Below are 18,484 nucleotides of genomic sequence, written 5' to 3'. Positions count from 1 at the left end.
ATTGTGTTATTGCTATTGGAAACAGTTTGGCCTATGTGAAACTGTTGCTGTAAATCACTCTCATTTCCCTTACTGCATTTGGTCAGCAATATCTTTCAAAACCTCAATCAAATATTCAAGACAAAGATAGGTAGACTTTTGGATATTAAGGGAATCAAGGGATATGGGAATAGTGCAGGAAAGTGCAGTTGAGGTAGAAGATCAGCCATGATCTTATTGAATGGTGGAGCAGGCTTGAGAGGCCGAATAGCCTAATCCTGCTCCTAGTTCTTATGTTCTTAAATGAAACCAAAGAGCTTAGATTCCTTTTTTTTTTAATTGTTCAGACACCAAGGTGAAGGGTCAAGGTATTTTGTCCAGGATGTTACCATGGCTGTAGAACAGTAATGAGATTAATCAGGATGAAATGATCAGGACCCAAGGCTGGGTTTTAAAGACCTGAAGTTTGTAAGAGGAATGAAAAACTCAAGAGTGTGAGCAGGTTCATAGTTTGAGGTCAATGTGATGAGCCTTGATTTTCACACAGTTAAACCCAGAGAGGTGGGAGAGCATGTCGGATAGCGTATTTTCAGTTATTGAAGAACAAGTGAAGAAAGTTTAGAAGAACAATAAACACTGTAGTATTGTAAAAATAGAGAAAGAACCGTGTTGAAGATTGAGAGATTGGATACTAGAGGCGATAGAAGGATGTTTGGGCGAACCAAACTGGTAGCAATGCGGTGGAGGAGAATTTCCTGGAGTGTATTAGGGATGGTTTTCTTGACCAATATGTCGAGGAACCAACTAGAGAGCAGGCCACCCTAGACTGGGTGATGTGTAATGAGAAAGGACTAATTAGCAATCTTGTTGTGCAAGGCCCCTTGGGGAAGAGTGACCATAATATGGTAGAATTCCTTATTAAGATGGAGAGTGACACAGTTAATTCAGAAACTAGGGTGCTGAACTTAAAGAAAGATAACTTCAATGGTATAAGGTGTGAATTGGCTAGAATTGACTGGCAAATTATACTTAAAGGGTTGACGGTGGATAGGCAATGGCAAACATTTAAAGATCACATGGATGAACTTCAATAATTGTACATCCCTGTCTGGTGTAAAAATAAAACAGGGAAGGTGGCTCAACCGTGGCTAACAAGGGAAATTAAGGATAGTGTTAAATCCAAAGAAGAGGCATATAAATTGGCCAGAAAAAGCAGCAAACCTGAGGACTGGGAGAAATTTAGAATTCAGCAGAGGAGGACAAAGGGTTTAATTAAGTGGGGGAAAATAGAGTAAGAGAGGAAGCTTGCCAGGAACATAAAAACTGACTGCAAAAGCTTCTATAAATATGTGAAGAGAAAAAGATTAGTGAAGACAAATGTAGGTCCACTGCAGTCGGATTCAGGTGAATTTATAATGGGGAACAAAGGAATGGGAGACCAATTGAACAAATACTTTGGTTCTGTCTTCACGAAGGAAGACACAAATAACCTTCCGGAAGTACTAGGGGACTGAGGGTCTAGTGAGAAGGAGGAACTGAAGGAGATCCTTATTAGGCGGGAAATTGTGTTAGGGAAATTGATGGGATTGAAGGCCGATAAATCCCCGGGGCCTGCTGGTCTGCATCCCAGAGTACTTAAGGAAGTGGCCCTAGAAATAATGGATGCATTGATGATCATTTCCCAACACTCTATCAACTCTGGATCAGTTCCTATGGACTGGAGGGTAGCTAATGTAACACCACTTTTTAAAAGAGAGGGGGAGAGAAAACGGGTAATTATAGACCAGTTAGCCTGACATCAGTAGTGGGGAAAATGTTGGAATCAATTATTAAGGATGAAATAGCAGCGCATTTGGAAATCAGTGACAGGATCAGTCCAAGTCAGCATGGATTTATGAAAGGAAAATCATGCTTGACAAATCTTCTGGAATTTTTTGAGGATGTAACTAGTAGAATGGACAAGGGAGAACCAGTGAATGTGGTGTATTTGAACTTTTAAAAGGTTTTTGACAAGGTCCCACACAAGGGATTGGTGTGCAAAATCAAAGCACATGGTATTGGGGGTAATGTACTGACCTGGATAGAGACAGGAAGCAGAGAGTCGGGATAAACGGGTCCTTTTCAGAATGGCGGACAGTGACTAGTGGAGTGCCACAGGGCTCAGTGCTGGGACCCCAGCTCATTACAATATACATTAATGATTTAGATGAAGGAATTGAGTGTAATATCTCCAAGTTAGCAGATGACACTAAACTGGGTGGCGTGTGAGCTGTGAGGAGGACGCTAAGAGGCTGCAGAGTGATTTGGACAGTTTAGGTGAGTGGGCAAGTGCATGGCAGATGCAGTATAATGTGGATAAATGTGAGGTTATCCACTTTGGGGGCAAAAACATGAAGGCAGAATATTATCTGAATGGCGGCAGATTAGGAAAAGGGGAGGTGCAATGAGACCTGGGTGTCATGGTACATCAGTCATTGAAAGTTGGCATGCAGGTACAGCAGGTGGTGAAGAAGGCAAATGGTATGTTGGCCTTCATAGCTAGGGGATTTGAGTATAGGAGCAGGAAGGTCTTACTGCAGTTGTACAGGGCCTTGGTGAGGCCTCACCTGGAATATTATGTTCAGTTTTGGTCTCCTAATCTGAGGAAGAATGTTCTTGCTATTGAGCGAGTGCAGCGAAGGTTCACTAGACTGATTCCCGGGAGGGCGGGACTGACATATGAGGAAAGACTGGATCAACTGGGCCTTTATCCACTGGAGATTAGAAGGATGAGAGGGGATCTCATAGAAACATATAAGATTCTGACGGGACTGGACAAGTTAGATGCGGGAAGAATGTTCCCGATGTTGGGGAAGTCCAGAACCAGGGGACACAGTCTTAGGATAAGGGGTAGGCCATTTAGGACTGAGATGAGGAGAAACTTCTTCACTCAGAGAGTTGTTAACCTGTGGAATTCCCTGCCACTGAGAGTTGTTGATGCCAGTTCATTGGATGTATTCAAGAGGGAGTTAGTTATGGCCCTTATGGCTAAAGGGATCAAGGGGTATGGAGAGAAAGCAGGAAAGGGGTACTGAGGGAATGATCAGCCATGATCTTATTGAATGGTGGTGCAGGCTCGAAGGGCCAAATGGCCTGCTCCTGCATCTATTTTCTATGTTTCTAAGTTTCTATGATCTATCAGCCAATCCTGTATCATTGTGAGGAGTGTGAAAAGAATCCTCAATGGATGCAGTACTCAATCTCAGACAGACTTGGGTGTTATGGGGGACTAAATGTAATTGAATGAAACATTTTTGTCATGAAAGAAGAATCCAAGCTTCCTGAGATAGATTCAGCAATAAAAGAGATAGAGGAATTCCACTTATAGTCAGAGCAGATGGTAAGGTTCAGAATAACTGAAGGTGGCCCCCCAGAGGTAGGGATTGGTAGATGTTGGCCTGGAGGAGACCAAGTTGTATTGATTCAGCCACTGCTTCCCAAGAGGAATGGGACATGTGTGCAATGAGGACGTGTAATCTGAGTGCATAGGGTTGGGTGGAGAATGGAGAAGGTCATTGATACGGAAAGTGAGTGAGTGGGAGAGGAGATGGTCCCCTAAGTTATTAGAAAAAGAGCCAGGGGATGTCACCAACTGAGGCAATGATAGGGCAGTTTGAGAGGAATCAGATAGCCGTGAACATAATTCTGGGAATTTTAGCACGTGCTGAAAAACATTTCTATTATCAAATATTCCTGTTGTAGCCAAACTGCATACAAGAGTTCCGTATATTTCCTTTTATTGTGATTGAAATAGCCTGAATTTTGTATTTCAGTGGTGGACCTGTGTGCCAGTGGGGACCACGACTGTGAGCATATCTGTGTGAGTCTTCCTGGCTCTTACAAATGTGCCTGCAATGAAGATTTCACATTAAATCCAGATGGAAGAACATGTGGCAGTAAGTCTTGTTTCTGCATGCAATCCAAAAGTTTTTAAACTGAAGATTAGCTAACCGACACGTATACTTACAAGGTAAGATCATCAGGCACCTCAATGCTTGCCCTATTCATTAGGCTGTGCAACCTTATGCACTTCCCCATCCAAGCGCTAGTAATGTTAACTCCTGAAAGTAGCAAAACAGCAGAAGTAAAAAAACCTGTGGCTAATTTCAGGGATGTCTGGGAAATTCCTCCCCAACTCCCTAAAACAATTAAGTAAACTCCAGGAGACCATGGTAGTCCATGAGGCATGACTAGATGTTCTAGTCTAGATTTTTCCTAGTTTTGCCAAAATGCTATTGGCAAGTTTTAGATAGACTGATTTGCTTATGCTCAATTTTCCTAAATCAGCTCATTAGCATAATTATAGCTGCATATTTGGACAAGTGTAGCGAGCACACTGGGGTTGCAAATGGGAAATTGCCTGTAAGTAAAAGTGAAACCCAAGATTTAGGCACAAATCTGCAGGTACATGATGGAATAGCCCTGTAGCCTTGAAGTAGAAGTGATCCTGCATGAGGTGCTTGTGATAAGGGTCGCCCTCTATGCTGTGCTACATCACCTTCAGTAGCCTTTCCATATGTTCACCATCCTCTGTGTGAAGAAGTTATATCTTAACTGTGTATTCACTTTTTCTCATATCAGTTTGAATCCACGCTCCATTGTCTTGAAGCGTATATTGATAGTGACCATCATTCTGGGATCCAGTTTATCTATTCCCTTGAAGATCTTTTAATATCTCAATAAAGTCACTTCTAATCTGCCTTTTTTTCTGATGTAAACATCCATCCTACCATTAGTCTTTCTTCATAGATGAGGTGCCCAATCCTATTTAACAACTTAATTGCCCTTTGTACTGCCTCTGAGGCCAGGCTGTCCCCTGTTATACGGTTCCCAAAACTGTACACAATATCATGTTGGCAGTGGGGGAGCGGGGGGGACAATGCTTTGTACAAGTTAACACATCTCATTGATGTATATGGTTCGGGATTCAATGGATACTGCACTATTCATCAAATGTTTGGAAATGTTGTTTGGATCAGATGTTAATATTCTTCCTATGATCCCACTTTATGCATTTATTAACAGTAACCGTCTAAAGAAGCCTAGATTGCACATTCCTATTCACTTACCCAAATGCAACACAGTAACCAACTTTCATCACTATAGATCCTACCTCTGCTAAGATATGGGGGACCTATTTGCATGTTTAGATCCTCTTCCAAAGACCTTGATCCTGAGTATATATTCTATTTCCCATTATTTCCTAGGCTTCTTCAGCTTCCACCAGTATCGTCACACCCAATCACAATCATGCCAATATCGAATGATACTGATGATAATGTGAGAAAAATATATATAATTGAGTCAGAATCAAGTATTTTCCAAAACAGTGTGGAAATCTCTTAAATGGTAGGTCATAAGAAACCCCAAGATACCACCATTCATCTGAACTACTGTCAATGAATAGCTCCCTCATTAAAACCGAGCACTCAGTGACTACAGCTTCAATAATGTGCCCAAAATTGTGGTTTTCCTCTTTTTTTAATGAACTATTTCACTAAATGATGATATGAGCCAAAGCGATAACAGGAAGGTTTCCTCTCTGTGCTGTGTAGAGTGAAATCGCAAACCTTCTTATAAAGTACAAGCTACAATTTTAAATAGCAGTGCTATTTAGTAGATAAATATAGTAATCGCAAACTAGAAAATGATTAAAGATCTTTTCTCTTTATCTTGTAAACTGAGCAATAAAGATTGGACCACAATATTGAGCACAGAACCCTTTCATTTTAACATCATCTATTATTAGTTCATGCTTTTCAAAGTAAGAGCTGACAGTTTGAGGAATGGAATATTCTTCTAACTTGCACCTACCTAGAAGCTGTCCTTGGTCCTGAGATTGGGAAATACGCTACATAAATGTAAGTCCTTTCTTCCTTCTTTAACTCTTGCTTTTCACTTTCCTCGCAGCTTGCAGTTCAGGAGGTGTTGATTTGGCTTTCATCATCGATGGCTCGAAGAGTGTCAGACCGGAAAACTTTGAGCTGGTAAAAAAATTCATCAATCAGGTTGTCAATTCCCTAGATGTTGGTGACCAGAACGCGCGCGTTGCCCTCGTTCAGTACTCTAGCTCAGTCAGGACAGAATTCCCCCTCAACAAGTTCAAAACAAGACAAAATATCAAGACAGCGGTCAAGAAAATGGAGTACATGGAGAGGGGAACAATGACGGGCCTGGCGTTGCAACATCTGTCTCAAAACATTTTCGTCCCTTCCCAAGGAGCAAGAGAGAACATTCCAAAAGTCGGAATTGTCTTTACTGATGGCCGCTCACAGGATTACATTAATGATTTCGCCCAGAATGCCAAAGATCAAGGTAAAAATTGACTTAAAAAAAAATAGCCATTACTTTCAATCTTTATTCATAGGGGAGCAAATTGCAGGGTTATGGAGAATGAGCAGGGGAGTGGGACTAATTGGATAGCTCTTTCAAAGAGACAGCACGAGTGTGATGGGCTGAATGGCTTCCTTCTTTGCTGTAAGATTCTATAAGGAAATTGTGATGATATTTTCCCCCATTTTTCTCTTTTTATACATGTTCCTCCTTGTGCTTGTATTTATTTTACACTCAAGATGTTGAACAAATGACCTGCTCCCAGGCCACTGTGAATTCTACTGTTGAGTTAGATGTACGAGAGCAGCATGGCAAAATTCCCCTCTCCCCACCATATTTTGCTTCAATCAGTCAAGACAAGGTTAATTGCCATCTAGAAACAGTTGCTTAACATAACCCAATTACCATTGTGACAAATTTGCCATGTGACAAGCTGAACTTGCTGCTCCATAGGCACAACATTTTGATGCACAGGCTACTTAAAATCAATCTAATGCTAATAGACCTATAGACCAGATATTGCTTGTGAACAATAATAGGCTGTAGAATGCTCATTCAAACTAATGAAAATGCAAATGAGCAGGCATCCATTTCTTAGCCACTCCATTGTTGCTCTTAAAACTATATTTTTAATTTTTTGACCTTCTCAAGATGAGATGTCAGTGCTGTCACATAAAGTAATTTTTGTGCTGATGAAGCACTCCCAGGTCAGGTGTAGCACATGTAGATGCAGAGTAGAGTTTCCTCTACTCTGTCCCAACAATGTTCTACAGCCCTAACCTGAGTAGCAGTGTGGCATGATTCCATTTCCCACATTAGCCACACTGTGGTCTCTCTTTAGTGCGATTGCCAGATTAGGGACCAGGTTTATTGCGTGGGCTTATACCCACTGCAACCTGGATTTAGATGGTCTCAGACTCAAGCTGTTCTTTTTTTAATTGAATTTGGGCTGTAAGAAACAATTTGAATTTCTCTTTTATGTAGCATTTCTTGAGTTATACAATTGCACTCTTAAACATCTGTACTGTGCATATTACACTCCTGAACTCTCTTTCGAACGATATATGTTCTTAGTTTTCCCTCTACTTTAATTCTAAAATTGGCTGAATCCCACTGGGATTATTATAGAGGTTCTATTCCCCTGTTCTTCATTCACACAATAATCTGGAAATGGAACCGTTGCTTTAGTTAAATACAGAGCTTGGAATGCAAACTCATTTATTGAATTAATCCAACTGAGAAGAAAGAGTTTTACTTAAACTCTGCTTTCTTCAATATTTGATAAGGATTCACAGTTTTAAAAGGCATGTTTAAAAGAATACCATTAATAAGGAAACATTTTATCGCATTATTATTCCTGTACATTTACAAGATTTAAATGTATTTAACAACCTGCATGGAAATAAACAAAATCAAATTCTGCAAGGGTCATTGATTAATCAAAAGAAAATAAATATGCTTTGTTTTGCTTAACATAATATAGTAATTTAGCTTTATATATTTAAGTGTATTATCAATAGACTAATGAAATATATTCTAAGCAATAGATATGGTTTAAATGAGAGAACTGAGTTATAGACATTGTATGTGGCAGTTCCTCCAAAAGCAAGGAACCAGAGGCACAGCTGAACTAATAAGATAAGGATATCCAGTGCAACACACCTTGAATTAACTGTTATTCTCTACATAATGCACTTCAAAATATCTATTACTCTCCAAGTAATACATTCCTATATATCTATTTATGTGAAACACTCACACCCTAAATGTCTGTCCCTGTGCATTACATTCTGCAACTTATGTCTCTGGATATCTATCAAAGTTCTTAACATCTTTTCCTGTGTATCTATCACATTCTTAAACATCTATTACAGTACTCAACATCAGCATCTATCATAGTCCTCAAGCACTGGAGGCCCATTGGCAAGCTTACATAGAAAGTGATGGCTGGCTAATCAACCGGAGAGTTCCTCACAATGAAGCCCTCCTCTTCCAACAGTCATACAGTGCCCACATTTCCAACAGAAGTCAATGAATGGTGATCGGCAGCAGATTTTCCTCCTTCATATGCCAGGGACACCAAGAACAATTGTAACATTCTACTCCTGCTCCAGATAAAATGGGTTTATTCAGCACAGATTAGAGATTGAACCTGGGATTTTGCAGCCCTGTCTGACTCAATACAACAATTATCCATCGAGCCATTAGATGGCACACAGCTTTTGTTAATCCCTCTGTTACATGAGCCTAAAAAACCTAGGGGGAGAAATTCGGTTGCGCCTCATTTGGGGCGGTAACCTAGGTGGAGCGGTAATTTTAGCGCCTTGAATATGTTTGCGCGCTCCGCCCAGAAATTCATTAGAATCTGTCAAAGAGCTACAGCTGGGGGGATAGGGGCTGGGGGGCATAACAAAGCTTTGGTCGGTAAATTTGGCAGACCCATTGCACGTGCGCCAAACTCCGATTCAGATCCCGGGAAAAGCCGAATCTTAAAGGCACGGCATAGCAATGCCCCCACTGAAGCTTTCAAAATCACTTTTTCTCAAGCTGAACTCTTATTTCTGTCTGCCGCTGCAAACTCGGAGGCTCACGCACCGTGCTCTGTGTAAACGTTGCATTGACTGTGACCTCCGAGGGAAACGCTTCCTCATCCCTTTAAGTAGCCACCAGTTAACGACTCTGCAAGCCAGTACCGACTGCTTTTCCAGACGTTGTTCTTGGCAGCCGCACCTAATTTACTGACCGGAGCACAAGTGGGGGCGTTGCACCAGGACTGACGTCAGGATCGCACGGATCGTCAGCAGCCAGGCGCTAATGGTTTGTGCCCCCGTTGAGCCTCTAATGAATTTTCGGTCGGGGCGCTAAACGCTTAAGCTCCCAGTCGGTAACCCCTTACCCCCTCCCATTAACGCCCCCTCTGGCTGCTAACTGAGGCGTTAGACAACCGAAAACCCAGCTCCTACTCTTTTTGTTATTGGCTATACTGGCAGCATCATATCAAGTCCTTAGTACAGTGTGTACAGTTCAGCAATGCTGATATTCACCTTAATGCATTTTTATGTACAAAACACTTGAAAGCTTTTCAAGATGTAATTAGAAATGATTTTTTTTCTGTTTTCAGGAATTAAGATGTTTGCGATTGGAGTGGGGAATGCACTTGAGGAAGAATTAAGGATAATTGCTTCAGATCCAGTTAAGGATCATTATTATTATACTGCCGATTTCAAGACAATGAGCCAAATTGCAGACAAATTACAGGCTAAAATATGTGGTAAGGAATATTCTTTCATCCTTCAATACAATTCAGTCTTTTGTTATAGTTGTCTTAATCCAGAGTTTTTCAAACCTTTCAATCTGGGAAACCCTGCCAGTATTGACACACTCTAAAGACCCTGCAATATTGCGATAAGCTTGAAGACTCCCTGCAAATATTGACTTGTATCCATGAACCTATATCTTAACTTCAAAAAGACAGTGTCAGCTACTCAAAGAAATACAGAGCTAACATTACAGAAAATATTTTGGATTAGCTTAGAAATACAATGCTAGCATGTCTAGATTAGGCCATGTCTGTATTACGGGGAACGTCAACTTTCTTTGTAGAAAATGGACTGATGGCGAACCATCAAGTGTGGTGGGTAAATTAGCTGAAACATTTGTGAATACAATTAATGATCGTTTTTTTTTTAACTCAACATGTCAGTGATATGACATGGGGTTCTCAAATCTTTCACCTAATTTTCAATACTGACCCTGCAGCTGTATCGCAACTCCATGTGGGGAGCACCTGGGCAACAATGATCATAAAATAAAAACAGAAAATGCTGGAAATACTCAGCAGGTCAGGCAGCATCTGTGGAGAGAGAAACAGAGTTAACATTTCAGGTTGATGACCTTTCGTCAGAACACGACAAAATTGGAACAAAGTGATCATACCATAATTAAATTGAATCTTATTAACAAAAAGGGGGTTATTAACAATTTAATGTTAGTTCCTGACTTCAGGAGGACTCATTTCAATAAACTGGCTAAAGATTTGAAAGAAGTTGATTGGACAACCCTGGTGTGGAGGGAAATAGAGGCTGGGAATAAATGTATCTATTTTAAGACCATTATCATGCAAAAATCCTAGGTCCCAAGGGTTACTAAAAGGACCTGTAGCATACTAAACCAAAATGGTTAACCAGAAATGTGGAAGCACGAATTAGGCTGAAACAAAAATACTCTTACAGGTTAAAGGAAAACAACTCCCATGAAAATAGAGATAATTATCATACACAATTAAGGGCGACAAAAGCAATTATTAAAGCAGCTAAAAGCTTAAACGGAAAAAAAAGATTGTTGGTATTTGTGGGAGTAATGGCAAACGTTTTGTTTAATTAGGTTAAAGGTCAGAGGACCTTAGAATCACCTTAGGACAGATTCAAGTGGAATCTCAAGTCATGCAGAGGTGTTCAGTGATTACTTTGCATCAGTCTACACTCCTATGGATGATGCCCAGATGTGGGTTGCGTGTAAACATGAAAATTGGGTATATTACAATAAAAGAGGGATATCTTAGATAGAATAAAGAAACTGTGAAGTAGATTGGGCTGCGGGTCTAAATGACATTAACACAATGGTGATTAATGAGCGGGAGCATGTGATTTGCATCCCCCTTGCCTTTATCTTTAACAGCTCACTGGGGTCTGGTTTTCCCTTGGAATTGGAAAGATACTCATATGGTGCCGCTGTTCAAAAAGAGTGACAGGTCAGATCCAGGGAACTACGGGCCCATAAGCCTGACGTCAATCTTAAGTAAGATGCTTGAAGGGTTCATAAGCAATGCTCTCTCTGATCACCTAGATAGGGAGGGTATCATCAAAGACACTCAACATGGCTTCTGGAAAAGGACATTGTGTTTTACCAATTGACTAGAATTCTTTGAGGAAGTTACGAGGTTAGTGGATGAGGGCATCTACTAGACATTGACTACTTGGACTTCCAAAAAGGCTTTGATAAGATATCCCACAATAGGTTACTCTACAGAACAAAATCGTGGTATCGGTGGGGAGCTGTTACAATGGATTAGGAATTGCCTACATTCCCATAGCAGAAGGTTGTGATTAATGACTATGGATTTGCTTGGGGGCCAGTTACTAGTGGTGCCCCATTACTAGTGATATCAAGAAGAACAACTTGTATTATTTAGCGCCTTTAATGTAGAGAAACATCCCAAGGCGCTTCACAGGAGTATTACGAGATAAACAATTTGTAGAAATTAGGGCAGGTGACCAAATGCTTTAAGGAGTGTCTTGAAGGAGGAAAGAGAGGTAGAGAGTCACAGAGGTTTAGGCAGAGAGTTCCAGAGCAGAAGGCACGGCCACCAATGGTTGAGCAATTATAATCAGGGATGCTCAAGAGGGCAGAATTAGAGGAACGCAGACACCTCGGGGGGGTTGTGGGACTGGAGGAGATTGCAGCAATAGGAGGGATTGGTCCTGGGGCTGTTGCTTTTTACTATTTTCTTAAATGACTTAGAAGTAGGTATTGGGGGAATGGTCCGCAGGTTTACAGATGACACTGAAGTTTGCATGAGTGTCAGATTATGCAACAGAAGGATCTTCTGCAATTGGATCTAAATGTGCTGGGGGATTGGGCCAAATTCTGGAAGATGTCCTTTAACTTAGGTAAGTGCAGTGGATCAATATCACTTACACACTTCATGGAACCGAATTAAAATCAGTTGAGAGCGAAAGGGATCTTGGCGTTATTGTTCATAACCCTCTCCAGGTTTCTCCAAGATTTTTGGTCTTATCATTTTAATGGGAGGAAAGTTGTGAGCAGCATGCACATAATTTCCTGATACACATGACCAACGTGCAACTGATCCCCAGTGTCTATGGCAACGAGCGTGTGCATCTATAAACATCCTGTGGAAGATTTTGCCAAAATGCAGCACCTGGTGATTTAACCTCTGTTACTGCTACGATCTGTATGGTCTTTCTGACCTGTAACATTCCAATGTCATAATTCATTATAATCATTTCATTCTGCTGACCGACCATTGACGAGTCAGGTTGCCAGCTTTTCCCAAGTCCCTAACTGGGCACAGAGCAGGACAGAGACACACAAAAGGCTGACTCTGTGACTGGGCATGCCTGACATGGAGCAGTGCCCACAGAGAGTGCTAGTCTGGTGATCACAGGCCCCTAGTGTCTGACTCTCCATCTATTCATTTAAACTGATGGAAAGCCAGGCACTGCAGGTCCATGATTTCCCCAACCAGTGTCAGTGCCACTCGGACCAATCTCAGAATCAGCCCAAAACAATTGTGGCTTGACTTTAGATACTTGCTTTGCTGTGTATGAATATTTGTTGGAAATCTTAACAATTAGTGCTTCCACATCATAAGACATGGCAGCAAATGACCTCTATTAAAAAAACAGGTCTTTGGCATCCAGTTAACATTTTAAAAATGATTTGGCAACCCACTCAAAAAACAGATTGTTCCGTTCAGGGGGCAAACCTCTTGGTGAGCTGTGTTTGTTTCTTCACCAGGAATTAACTTTACATTCCAAAAGAATGATTTACATATTGTCTAGCATACATAACTACTTGAACAATAAGAATAAATAGTAAATATTCACATCCAAAGGAATATACACACACCCTTACAGAGGATTTCGGTTTATTGACTATCAGCCGTGTGATTTTTTTTCTTCCCATTCATACACTCCAGGTGCATAATATAAATAAAAGTAAAGGTCAGCAATAAAGGCCACAATTTGGTAAATTGGTATTAATTTTCCCTTTAAAGAACAGAGCAAACTCCTTTAGGAACAGAACAGATCTTTAGCTTGGAGAAGAGACCAAGAAGGGGGGATCAGACCTAGATAGGAGATCAGGAGAAGAGAAAATAGAGTTATTCTGTTCATTCTCCAGTTATTCTCCAGCATTATTCTGTGTGCTGTGTCTGTTCAGCACTATCTGGATTACAGCACCACACTTGGATAGATTTACATTGAGTTACAGCCAACATATCTGTAGCGAAGAGCATCACAGTGGAAGGAATGGGAACTGCATTATGTAGATTGAGATGTAAGTAACATTCACTAACCAACACATTCACAATTTCACTGCAGATCATGCACAGAGAACATCCCAGTAAATGACCTTACTGTGACCCACAGCTGCAGGTAGTGATTTATGGGAAGGTTGGAATATGTTCGTATTTTCCCCTCACATGCTTTGTTTTTCCTTTCAGTTACACCCAAAGATCCATGTGCCTGCGAGTCGCTTGTGGAGTTCCAGATAAAGGTCGAGAAAATAATTAAAACACTGACATCGAAACATATCCTTTTAATCCCATGTGCGGTTCACCATAAAAATATACTAATATAGAATCATCCACAATTTAGTTTAACACCTTAAGGAAATGTAGACTGTATATCAGTTTCAGTTCTGAACTTTTACTGTCATTCAGATATTGCTGTTTGTGGTCGACCCGTACACCTAACTACAATGGATCCTCAATTGTCTGCACTCCCATTGTCTGCACAATCAATTATCTACCAGAATTTTTATAGGAGTGTTTTTAATTGATTTTTCACATACTGAGTTCTTGATCAGTAGAAATAGTTATCTGAATGGCCAGTACCTAGAAGAATTTACTGTTTGCGCAGCTCTTACATTTAGCACCAGGGCTTTTTAAAATGATTTCTTCATGGGTGATTCTGACTAGGCTACATCCATTGCCCATCTCTAGATGCCCTGAGAAGGTTATGGTGAACGTTCTTCTTAAACTGCTGCAGTCGTTGTGTTGATGATGCCCCATGATGCTGTGAGGTGGGGAATTCCAGGATTTTGATCCAGTGAATGAAAGATGGTGCATAACTTGAAGGGGAACTTGGAGGCGATGGTTCTCCCATGGTATTGCTGCTCTTGTCCATGCTGGTAGAGGTCACAGGGCTGTCAAAGTAAGCTTGGTGAGTTACTGCAGTGTATTCTGTGTCGAGTGGACACTGCAACCACAGTGCACCAGAGACTCCCAAAACAAGCATTCTACTCGGAGCTCCTTCACGGCAAACGAGCCAAAGGTGGGCAGCGGAAACGCTACAAGGACACCCTCAAAGTCTCCCTGATAAAGTGCAACATCCCCACTGACACCTGGAAGTCCCTGGCCCAAGACCACCCTAAGAGGAAGTGCATCCAGGAGGGCGCTGAGCATCTCAAGTCTCAACACCGAGAGCATGCAGAAATCAAGCACAGACAGCAGAAAGAGCGTGTGGCAAACCCGTCCCACCCACCCCTTCCCTCAACGACTATCTGTCCCACCTGTGACAGAGTCTGTGGCTCTCGTATTGGAATGTTCCACCACCAAAGAACTCACTTCAGGAATGGAAGCAAGTCTTCCTCGATTCCGAGGGACTGCCTATGATGATGATGATGCACCAGTGATGGATATTGAACCTAGAGAAAGGGGCACCAATCAAGTAAGCTGTTTTGTCTGGGCTGGTGTTGAACTTCTTGAGTGTTATTGCACCTGCACCTATCCAGCCAAGTGGTGCACATTCCATCACTCTGTTGACTTGAGTGTTATAGATGGTGAAGAGACATTGAGGGATCAGGAAGTAAACCATTCAGTGCATAGTACCCAGTTTTTGACCTGATCTTGTAGTGTTGATATGGCTGGTCCAGTTATGTTTCTAGTCAATGGTGACCAGAATCTTAGCTGGACCAGGAGACCAGTAGGGGAGCTGGGACTTTGGGTTCTGTGAAATTAGCAGGATTCAGGCAGAAATTTCACAGACTGCAAACAAGGAAATGGGTAAGCTCTTAAAATTCTAACTTTCTAAAACAGTTAGAGAGAGCAAAACAAAGATTGGGGCCCTCACATGGGGTAAAGACAAACCTGAAATAAAGATCAACAAAGTTTCTTAAAAATTTTAATTCAAGATTCATTAACCATGGAATCTAGGAAAATTAGATAAGATGGCAAGACTAAGTATCATTTGTATTAATCCTGACAAATCTTCAGGCGTTACCAACCCCTCTCCTGTTTAAGTAAGAATGTATTGATAAAGTAAAAGAGCAAAAATGAGGGAAATTGATGTAGAAATGTGCGCTAAAAAGCCATAAAATATAGGCCCGGAATTCGGACAGCGGCAAAGCAAAGGCGTTCGTCGCTGGCCCCGAAGTAAGCTTCGCACAAAGTTCTTGTGTTCTCTGTGTCGAGAAGTTTGAGTTTTCTGACGTGTAATTCAAATCAACAGAGTATAGTGGGGATCCCCTAGTGCGAGCTGCTGTGACAGCCACAAGCTATCTAAGTAGCCAATCAAAACACAGAATTTTCACAGACTTTGAACAAGGAAGTGGTAAGCTCTTAAAATTCTAACTTTCTACAATAATTAGAGAGAACAAAACAAAGATTTGGGCCCTCACATGGGGAAAAGGCAAACCTGAAATAAAAATCAAGAAACAAAATTTCTTAAAAAATATATTTTTATTAAAATGGATATATTTGACACTGCACAAAAGTAAAATTAGTTTTTCAGGCCATATCCTTTGTTTAGCAGTCACTGCATTGTTAAATCCCCAGTTACACCTAATCCCTTTGGGTCTAACTTTCAGTGGGGAATTTAACAGCGTAATTACTGCGGAAGAGCCGAAGTTTTCATCAGTTTCCATGATTTGAGAGATTTCACAGATTGCCGGCTCTATGGGGAAGGGGCCACCACGCAGCCTGTGGAGGAGCATTGAATGACAGACCGCAACTTCAGGATTTACACATTGGGTTGCGTATGTGCTAAATGCTGAAAGTTATGGTCGGTTTCAAAGATGGAATGACGGCGAATGCCATCATCGGGCCACAAATTCCGGGCCCTTATATTTACATTCCAAGCTTGAGTATGAAACAATGGTGCTCCCACTTTTGCAAAGAATAACTCAGGAGTTGGATTGGTGATATGGTGATAGGGAGTGAAATCACCAATTCTGCAATATGCAGGCTGGAGTATAACACCAGCTTGCCAGAGTACATGGACAGACTTGTAAACTTTACTGCACTTTTTAAGGTGTTTCTACTAAAACGTCAGCACTTTAATAAAGTTGCTTTTCAGTGGCCATTTGTTCAGGAACATTTTCTTCCTTAAGTTTACAGTTTGCAACCTAATGTTGGTATACATCACACCAACATTTCTGTTCCCCTCATGTTCACCATGGATTTGAACAGTAGAATTGCAGTCCATCTAACCACTTTGCCGCTGACCGCAAATTACGGGCCAATATTAATGTATAGACAATCTTCTGTGGTGGTGCACACAGGAGGCCAAGACCAAGTGTCGTGTTCTGGTACAGCAAGGTTAAAGAGCATAGGATAATTGCACCAGGGTGTTCAGATGTAATTCAGTTTCCATTTTAATGCCACACATTCTGTCCTTGTATTTACATAATAATTTGCACTTGCATTATTATTTATAGTTAAACAGCAAAATGTGTCGCAATTTAAGAAGCGGTGTAGAGTTGATTGGAGTATAGGAATTTCTATGCATTATGGGCTGAGGAGCTGGGAGAATAAAACTGGGGTGCTACAGTGCCGCCATTGGCAGGAGGGTGTAATCATGGCTTGATGAGTTAATGTTCGTGCAGACGTAAGATTTATAATGTAGATACATAAGCCAATAACAATTTGAAACCATTCGAACACTTTTGTATAAAGCAATGTAGCTTAATGTTTTGATTGTCATGCAATATTGTCCTTAACGATTTTTATACTAGGTGCCTTTGCAAAAAAACTGGCAGCGCTTGAGAACAGACTTCTGGTCTAATAGATTCTGGTGCACTTTTCCTGACAATCCCTAACATCGTCACTAGTAGCCTATTGTAATATACTGAAAACATGCTTATTTAACATACAAAATCATTTGAACTACTAAAAATGCTTTCATCTATTTTAAAATGTCTAGTCTAGTTACCTTTTCCTAATACAGGAGCCTTATAACGTTAAGTGCAGTCGTTTTCAAATAGACAAAGCACTGTGAAATATGCCAGAAATATTTTTGCAGTATATTTTGTATATTAAAGAAGTTGCCAAATGTAAAACTCAAAAGTAATTTGTATTTATATTGTAATTTACGTGTTTGATACCAATATTGATCCTATCACGCAACCATATTTAAATCCAAGCCTATATATTTTTGTCCACTGGTAAAAGTAACAGCCTCATAATACAGAACACATGCTATTGAAATTGACCCAAAAACAAAATACTACATGAAGTACAGAAATAAACTATCATAAATACTAAGCAGATGTAATGCAAGGTGAACAGTTAAAAGATGGGATATCTCTGAAATTGTTAGACAAAACCAAAGTGTCTTATTTGTGTCTTTTTAAAAATCTGGATATTTATGAAAGTATATTTAAGAAAAAGGTATTATACATTTTTAAGAGGTTTTATGGATGTTCTGTTTTATCAGCTTGGTAAAACCTAGATTGTGTCAGGAAATAAAACAGACAAATAAAAGTGGCCTAAAAACATTCAAATTCTGGACAATGATTTCTTTATTTATATTATAATTTTCTTCTTTGGCCAGATTGTTGGACTCTGCGACTCCATTGATTAGAATATTCTTGTTTCACACTGAAAACTTGAATTTGAAGCTGACTGAGAGGTGATGACAGTCCATTAGCAGTTATGAGAACTTTACAATGTACTGATCAAACCACACTTACTATTTTTTGATATGTAAGAATGTGACAAATGATATGAACCAGGAGTAGCCTGAATTCAGACTGGCAAAATCACAAGGTCAAACTAGTCAAGCCCAATACTGCTTGATATTCATTTAACAATCCTACTTCACTGACCAGGATATGTTGACTGGGATGTGTAGGTCACCCTGTGGGCAGATGGGACTTGGCTACAGAATTTTTTTGAACTGAAATTTGCTTTATTTTCTCTTCCCATATAAATCGTGACTCTAAGAAAGATCCTTCATTGAAAAGAAAACTCAATTAAGTGAATTTCCAACTAACCATAAAATCAAACTCTCCACAGGAGCAGTGCCCCAGCAAACAGCCCCCTCCCCTTCACCTGCGTAGGATGATTTGGTCTAAGAGGTTGTACACCTTATGGATAACCGATAGTATC

At 40.5% G+C, this 18,484-nt stretch overlaps 1 protein-coding gene across 1 annotated transcript in view; it reads left to right on the top strand.

Annotated features, from left to right (window-relative positions):
- Window positions 1-17,856, top strand: part of matn1 (matrilin 1) — a 39,455-nt gene extending 21,599 nt beyond the window's left edge. The window contains exons 4-8 of the mRNA XM_070898946.1: window positions 3,792-3,914; window positions 5,929-6,333; window positions 9,473-9,622; window positions 13,598-13,684; window positions 17,107-17,856. Coding sequence (XP_070755047.1) covers window positions 3,792-3,914; window positions 5,929-6,333; window positions 9,473-9,622; window positions 13,598-13,684; window positions 17,107-17,159 — 818 coding nt within the window. The 3' untranslated portion in view covers window positions 17,160-17,856. The remainder of the gene's footprint in view (window positions 1-3,791; window positions 3,915-5,928; window positions 6,334-9,472; window positions 9,623-13,597; window positions 13,685-17,106) is intronic.
- Window positions 17,857-18,484: the final 628 nt, after the last annotated feature.

This window comes from Pristiophorus japonicus, chromosome 14, assembly GCF_044704955.1.
Source record: "Pristiophorus japonicus isolate sPriJap1 chromosome 14, sPriJap1.hap1, whole genome shotgun sequence".
NCBI classification, from domain to species: Eukaryota; Metazoa; Chordata; class Chondrichthyes; family Pristiophoridae; genus Pristiophorus; species Pristiophorus japonicus.
The sequence above is the reverse complement of the archived record's forward strand: the minus strand, read 5'-3'. Positions and strand labels throughout refer to the sequence as shown.